This window comes from Morone saxatilis, unplaced genomic scaffold (assembly GCF_004916995.1).
Source record: "Morone saxatilis isolate NCDOM2014 unplaced genomic scaffold, NCSU_SB_2.0 Contig18, whole genome shotgun sequence".
NCBI classification, from domain to species: domain Eukaryota; kingdom Metazoa; phylum Chordata; class Actinopteri; family Moronidae; genus Morone; species Morone saxatilis.
In genome coordinates, this window is record NW_023339740.1 from 1925713 (window position 1) to 1934339 (window position 8627).

Here is an 8627-nt window from a genome sequence, read left to right on the forward strand (position 1 = left end):
CACACACACACACACACAAACTCGTCGTTTCACCTTCGGTGAACTGAGTGATCTCCTCAGGCTGTAGACAGATGGATCAGCATAGATCACGTCATCCCTCATCCTCCCTGTAAACCGGTCAAAGCGGGCAGATGGTGATCGAGCCGGCGAGGCAAAGTTGTGTGGCACTGGTGAGTAGGGCCCCCCCGATGACAAGGATGGTGACCTAGGCACAGACCTGGAGCGTGGCTGGATGGACAGACGCCTCATGGATGTTTCCATTCCCCCGTAATACTGTTGCCCCCATTGGTCCCTGGGCACTGGGGGTCCATACAGCTGATGCCCGTCCCTTAGTGAGTGGCGCTTATCCTCAATAGTCCATCGTCGGTCGTATCCACCCAAAGCAGAGACAGAGCATATGCTGTCAGGTCGGACCCCTGATGTGTACAGAGGGTACTCCTCCACATACTGGGGGCCACCAGGGTAGCCATAGTAGTCAGCTGAGACCCCACGGCTCACTTGGTAGTAATGAGATGGGCTGTAAGGACAGGAAAAGATGGAGATGGAAGTCTCTTAATTTTGTTAATTTTGTTTTGATAAGACTTTTTTCTTTTTATAATCTAAAATAAATATCACCTTTGTGTATTATGCACATGGATATTAATTTAAAAAAAAAAGGGGTGAGCGTTCATGCAGTGAGAAGATACTGTTTATTAAACAACAATGGTGGCTCCCATAGAAGTTAGCGTAGATGCTGCTAACACCCAGTCTGAGGCAGTGGATGTGCAGAGCTTTGATAACATAATTTCTCAATGTTACTGTATGCCATGAAAATAATGACCAATAATGAATATTGAAGGTGCAAGTGTGGTTCACTTGCAAGGACCGGCACCGTCAGTGTCCTTACAGTATCCCTATGACCACTGAAGCATCATCTGAAGCTAGCTGCAAAAAACACAAAAGGGCGGCTGTGGCTCAGAGGCAGAGCGGGTCGTCCCCTAATCGGAAGGTTGTAGTTTTGATCCCCGGCTCGTCCTGCCACGTGTCGAAGTATCCTTGAGCAAGATACTGAACCCCAAATTGCTTCCAACGCACACCATCGGTGTGTGAATGTGTATAAATGTGGTAGTTTCTGTTCGATGGACTTTACCATCGCTGTGTGAATGTGTGTGAAAGGGTGAATGGCATGTAGTGTAAAAGCACTTTGAGTGGTTGGAACACTAGAAAGGAGCTATACAGGTCCATTCACCAACAACACAGAAGAAGACCTGTAGAGAGACAGAGGTGTTATATTTCTCCACTTCTCCACTGATTTACCTGTTGATATCCTCTTGGGATGCCATGCCCCGCCGCTGGTTGACCCACTGCTGCAGCTGGGCCATTGAGCTCTTCCTCTGGGCCACCCTCTCTGGAGCTGTCCTGGGCACAAAACCCCTCCTCAGCACCACATTCTCCTGCTGCTCCTGGGGGACGTGTGACGGGCCCCCACTCTCCTCCGGGTGTTCCTGAGGGGTGCGATGCCCACTGTGACTCCTGGATGGAGGGGGTTTGCTATTGTGTAGCATTTTGCGAGGGCCATAGTTGCTGCAACCATTTGGATGGTAAATTGAGTGAGGGGTGTAGTCTGGACCAGATCCTCCCCTTTCATCATCACCTTCTCTTCCACCTCCATGCCTTCCTTCATTCTTTTTTCCCTCCTGATTTGAGAGGGGTGTGGAGGGTGGGGGTGTCTTAAAGCCGTCAACACCATTTATCTTAGGGTAGGGGGGCTGGTCACTGTCAGTTTCATTGTGTGTTTGTGTGTGTGGATGCTCTTGTGCTTGTGGGTCGGGTGCCTTGGTCACCATAGTATGGTTGAGATCAGCTTTCGTGTCCGAGTTATTTCTGTGAAGTTTGAAGGAAAAAGAAAGTATGAGAACAGAAAGGAAGGTTTGTATTAAAAAATTAATTTCGCCTGTCATTTATTATTTAATTCCCAGTTGTTTAGGACCTAACAATCAAAATTATCCATTGTTGCCTTTTTATCTCTGATCTGGTTTGTTGTCACACTGACTGATTGCCAAAGAACCAAGAGGTTTAAACATGAGGATGCCATTGCTTAACGGGAAGGACTGTTTCGTTCCTGAGGAGGATTTTGCTTATGCTGCCGTTTGCTTTCTTCTTTCATCTCTTCACAAACTGTTTGCCCAGTTTCTTATTTTTATGTGCATGTGAGAGTGTGTGTGTGGGCCCATTGTTGTGTTTAGAGTTGAGTTAAGTAGCATATTTAATTTGAGTCTGATAAGTATAGGGAAATAGTGTTACATTTTGTATAGTATTTGGTATTGCCTAATTTTTTACAGTGATTTGCTAATTTTGGTAAAGGTAATTCTGTTTAAAATTGAGTATTTCAACTATAATATTTTTATTTTAAAGAAGTCTTATTTGAGTAATTGTGTTATTTCATTTTTTCCCTTATAACTAACAAAGTAAATATTATTTGTGTTAAACTGGAAAACAACTGGTTAGTTAACTATTATTTGTCTGGGGTCAGTTATTTTAAATATTAGTATGTTTGAATAGAGCCACTCGAAGTCACTGGACAGTTTTGGTAACAGTCTTCCATCATCACCAGCACACAGAGAGGCAAATCAACTTCCACTGACTGACTGTCGCTGTATGAATCTGCATCTTGTGCAGTGCTTGAATTGGGACAGTACTAGAATAGTGTCGGAATGCATACTGTTTTTCTGTTTTGTTTTTCTGAGAACATATGTAAAGGTAGTGTGCATCCAGTTTGGCTCTGTGCATGTGTGTGAACATCACCTCTGTGTTAGCTGAATGTTGACCTCTGAAGCCTCGCTCATGGCTCTGATCCACTCTTCCTGCTCCTCATGGCTGTCTGTGCTAAAGTAGTATGTCCTGGTCCCAGCGTGCTCCGCCTGCATGCAAAACACAACAGGAGCCTTCAACTCCCCGTCCTCACCCTCCTCCTCTTCCTTATTCAACCGCACCTGCAGATGGAGACAAAAGACAGAGGCAGCACATAAGTACCACAGTCAGTGTTACAATCATAGACTTAAAATCTCCATAATCTTTATCAGCAGTAACTTCATCTACTCATGCAATTAAGAGGCATGGTGTTAAGGAACTTCAAGTACAAGGTAATTACAGTTTTTTACAATTTAGGATTTATTTTTGCATTAGACATGTTGGAAAGAAGTCAAAAGTTTATCCAGTTTTTTTAAATCACTTGGTAAAACTGTTGTTTTACCAACACTGAGGCAGATTACAATCTGTACACTTTAAGTTTGACCAGTAAAGTGATTTAAAAAATGAGGGACATTTGTGATTTGTGATATTGCTTCCTTTCTCTCTCCCAAATACGTTTGTCTAACAAAGGGGTTTATTTCCAGCTTGTCTATTTGCACACACTTCTTGCCCTAACTTCTTTTTAGTGAGTTGCAAACTGTGTTCCCTGATCTCGACAATTAACGGACATAAAAAAAATAAGACCCAAGTTGTGATGGACCTGAATTATCCTTTAATGATATCCGTGCACATTCCTTTGATTGGCTGTGTGACACTCACTGATCCTGCTTTACTTTCAAACAAAAACTCTTTCCTTAAATTTCCTCCCACCTCACTTCTTATGTTTTTATTTTTAACATTGTAGCATTTGTGACATCGGATGCAATTACAAAATCACAGGACATACATTTGAACAGTAGAGTTGACATGGACTTAACCCTCATAATACCTTCCCATTGACTATGCAGTTGTGTTCCTCCATCATGAATTTGANNNGTTTGACTTGTTTAAAAAACATAGGGTATGAATTAAGATCCAATACTGTGTTTCTCAATACCAACTCATTAACACTAAGCTTGACCGAAATTTCTAGAATTTAAGGTCAGTAAACTAAAAAGTAGAAATAGAAAGAATATTGCATTTTTTTGTTTTAAAAAAAGCTATAATATGGAATAATTTCGACTATAGTTCATATAATAGGAATATATGTTGATTGATTATCACAGTCTGGTAAATGTCAAAGTTTAGTCAGGACACAGTTTTGAAAGCATTTAATTTTTTTCAATGGTGACAAATAATGACACCTGTTGTCCTTCGGGGTGTGTGTGTGTCTGTGTGTGTGTGTATTTGTGGTGTGTGTATGTTTGTTATATGAGTGTATGTGTGCATTATATGCGCTGTGTGTGTGTTTGCACAGTGTAATCCAATGGCCCTTCTGGGGTCAAATTAAGGTAGGGAAGAACACAAGTTCTCAAATTCAGTGAAAGTGGTCAAAATGGATTTTATGCGGAGCTCCCATACCATGGAACCATCCATGTTATTTTGGTGAAATTAGATTAAAAAATGCCATATTTATGACATAAAGAACATTGAAATGGGGTCAAAAATGACCCCAAGACATTATGAGGGTTAATAACTCAACAACCCAAAAAGAACAAGACAAGACTGCTATGTATGAATCCTTAGGTATCCAACTGACATGCAGGAATGCAGCACAAAAGACATAAAGACACAATCATGCATCCTTTGCAGACAGGACAGTTAATAAAAAGAAGGGTAGTAAAATATCAAAACTGTACCTACTGTACTTTCTACCACAACAGGAGACAGCAAGGGCCAGCAGACCTCACAGGGGTGGACGGAGGTGGGAGGAATAACAGACAGTGACAAGGGAAAGGGTTAAGGGTTGTGGTGTCAAAGCCAGAGCTGATGTTAGGCCCTAAATATGTATTCTTTGAGGCTGTGGCAGACTATAGTTGGAAAAGGAAAGATGTTGAGAACATCTGGAACCTCTGAAATTCTTACATTACAAACACGATTCATACAACCTAGTTCAGTTTTAGTGTTTACTTTTAGAAGATTATCAAGGTTCTTGATGTGTTAAATGCCATACTCACTGTGAAGGGACACACAGCTTAAAAAACAGATCAGTCTGTGTCAACACCTTCACATGAATAACTGACAGTTGACAGTTAACATCTTCCTATGGATACTAGTTGTACATTAGTCACTAATGAAGGCAACCCCTTGTATGGGTAGACAATCATGTCTAGAACCATGTTAATGTGACCCCGAAGATACTGTCCTTATCCCTCAAAATAAAATAAATAAAATAAAATAAAATAAAATAAAATAAAACACACCAATAATAATAATAATCATGGTTGAAAAAAAAACAGGAATGTACCACAAGAGGGCAGCACAAGCAAAGAGGTTGGACAAGATACCATTCACTGAGCATTTAGCACTATAATCCTTAGGTCTGTCTTTTTCTCTAACTGATTCACAAATCACCAAGTGATGAAAAGCTCCTACAAAAGACATTGGATTAAAATACAAAGTTCAAAAGTAAAGATCTAGAATAATGACTGCACTTGAGCTTCAGACAGAACATGTTTCCTGAAAGACTTGCTTATTGATTGTGTATCATCAGCTTATTGCCATATTGTTCATATTTGTTACTATTTCAAAAACCCAATGCAGATGATCCATGGTGATCTACACAAACACATCTTATTCTGATTCATTTGATTCTGAATGGACCCTGTTCTGCTCCTACTTTTACCAGCTCCTCACCAACAACACTCTCCTCTCCTGATATAGAGGATGTACATATATATTCTATCAGAACAAGGCAGTGAAGATTTTATAATAATATTAATGATATATTATTATTAAATAAAATAATGATAAATTGGCCTGTGTGTGTGTCTGTGTGTCAGTGGTGAAGTGAAGTGACCTTTTTCCTGCTGAGTACAGTAGTAGTGAATGCAGACACTGTGTGTGTGTGGTGTGTGGTGTGTGTGTGTGTGTGTGTCGGAAATGATGTCACTGACAACAGGAGTCATTTCCTTCCACGGTGGAGCACTGTGAGGCTCCTCCTTCATTAATGACACAAGGTAATGCAATTGGCTGAAATGGCTGTATAGTAAGAGGAAGCAGTAACCTAGCAACAGAGGCGGGGCTGTGGGAAGAGGGAGCGTATGTGTGTGTGTGTGTGACTGTGTGTGTGTGTGTGCGCAGCCTCCCTCCTTTGTTGTCCTTCCTTTGTTCATTCATCCAGCTAGTCAAAGGGAAGGATGGATGAAGGAGAAAGGAAAGGTGATATTAACATTATCTCTCACGCTTCTTGATTCTTTTGAATCACAAAAATACCATTATTATGATCATATATTATTATTTTATAACCTTAGGAACAAACTGAAAATCAAAGAAAACCACACTATTGAGAACAAAGCAGAAAGGAGGAATAAAGGAAAAGTAAAATAAATAGATGATAAGATAAGAAATATATTGTTGAGTTGAACTGAATTAAAAGTAAATATGGGGGAAACAATAGATAAATGGAGGAAGAAGGGAGGGAAAGGAAGGAGTAAAGAAAAATGTTGAGATGAGGGAAAGACTGAAAAAAATTAACTTCTACTTCTCTTGTTAGATCTTAGTGCTACATTTGACACCATTGACCATCATATCATATTAGAGAGACTTGAGCAATGACAATATTTTAAAAAGTATTTTATTTTTGTATGATTTTTATGCACCAATGCACCAAGACATATTCCTTGTACGTGTAACAACTTACTTAGCAAGCAAGTGCCACCCCATTATCCTTACCCATTCCACGCCACACTGTCTTTCAGAGGTTGTAGTGGGCTCTAAAACTAAACTAAAACTAGAGTGATACTAGTATCATACGAAACTAGATGGCATAACGCATTCATTAGTATCATCCATATCATGTTGGGAAAGAGGATAAATAACGCTCCAAATACATGCTACATTTTCAAAGGATTCTCTTGACCTCTGACCTCAAGGTATCCATAACGGATATGACGGGACAGTGCAGCTCTTTATCTGTCTGTGTCTTTCAGGGCTGTTCTGTGACTTTGTTCCTGATAAAAGTGAGAGTGAAATACAACTATTTACTACTATAACAGGCAGCAGCGTTTATTAATTGCAGTTTGGAAAATTAACCACGTAGCGCGTGCTGCATTTATATGCATGTGCATGAAATGAAACTTGTGAAATGCGAAATGAAACGCAGCAGTCCAGACAATTTATGTACATGATAGCACATATAGACTTATGTTTACATTGTATAGCCAAAGCTAATTGTATAGTATTGTGAAGACTGGCCAATTCTCAGTTTTATTTTGTAAATGTTGTTTTCACCTGGTATATTTGAATGTTTCTGCAGACTGGGGTGAATGGTAAATGGACTGTACTTGTATAGCACCTTTCTGGTCTTCCTTGAAGCGCTTTTACACTACATGCAACATTCACACAGTAATGGTAAATACCATCACAAACATAAACCTACTCATTCATCCACATTCAAACACAACATGCACAGCATCAGGAGCAATTTTGGGTTCAGTATCTTGCTCAAGGACACTTTAACACGCAGCAGAAAGAGCAATGGATTGTAATTAGTGGACAACCTGCTCTACCTCCTGAGCCACAGCTGCCCCTTTAGGGTCCCTTACAGTATTGGAAAAATACATTGGAAATTAATGGAAAGCTGAGATAAAAATTGTATTTATATTTTATGCCAACCCTGGCAACTATGCATCCATGTGGAATTGTTGTAGTTGGGCGCTATGAGGTCATTTGCATTATTTATGTGGTGTTCTTGATGTAATTTACAGAAGTGCCATCCTGGCAAGAGAAAAGTCACTGTATATGTAAGGATTTGTAAAAACCAAAATCTAGATCATGTTTCCTGTAGATTTAACATTAATTTTGTCACAATGCACTGATGCTGACATGCTGCACAGAGCTTCATCTTCAAGTTCCTGTTCTTAATATACCGTGTGAACTTGTGTTAGTGTGTGTTTGCATGTGTATGTGTGTGTGTTCATACAGCTCTTCCAGCCCCCAGGAAATGCTCTCAATACATCCATTCAGAATGCAGCAGCAGTCACTGTGAGCTATTGAAATGCTTCCCTGGCTGTCCTCACACACCAAATCTTCACTGTGCAGGTAGAACACATGACCGCTACCACAATTATACTAATTCAGCAGTCATCAGTTAACTTAACCTTGAGCTATTGACTGTATGCAATTGTACAACCTCTAAAATGTTGTCTGAATACACCTTTAGACAGAACAACCATTTTAACAATTCAGATATTCTTAAAGCCGAGTTGATCATGGAGTGTTAGGGTAATGGATAGAAAGGAAGGACATTTTATGGTAATCGTCCAATTAGATTTTGTACAAGGATAAATTGTCGCATAAATAGTGATAGTTACCCATGGTTTGTTACACATAACCATCCGGGAAGTAGTTATTGGAACTGTTTGGAAAAGGGCAGGCACATTTTCATGTTGGTGTTCATCGGTCGGGAGAAGAGTGAAAACATCTTTTTCATTAAGAAAAGCCTTCAGTGCTGTTCTTTGTTCTTCTTTTGGCTGTGGCTCAGAGGCAGAGCAGGTTGTCCCCTAATCGGAAGGTTGGTGGTTTGATCCCCGGCTCCTCTTGTCATATGTCCAAGTGTGTTGAACAAGATACTGAACCCCAAATTTGCTTCCAATGCTGTGCATCTGTGTGTGAATGTGTATGAATGTGTATGAATGTGTTAGTTTCTGTTCGATGGGCTTTGCCATCGCTGTGTGAATGTGTGTAAAAGGGCGAAT

The 8627-nt window shown here is 40.2% G+C and overlaps 1 protein-coding gene across 1 annotated transcript in view; it reads right to left on the reverse strand.

Moving 5' to 3' along the window:
* The window catches only part of plekha6 (pleckstrin homology domain containing, family A member 6), a gene marked incomplete at its 5' end in the record, with an annotated part of 45751 nt that overhangs the window by 21456 nt on the left and 15668 nt on the right, over positions 1–8627 (reverse strand). The window contains 3 exon segments of the mRNA XM_035661676.1: positions 34–517; positions 1297–1863; positions 2785–2972. Of these exon segments, the coding sequence (XP_035517569.1) occupies positions 34–517; positions 1297–1863; positions 2785–2972 (1239 nt within the window).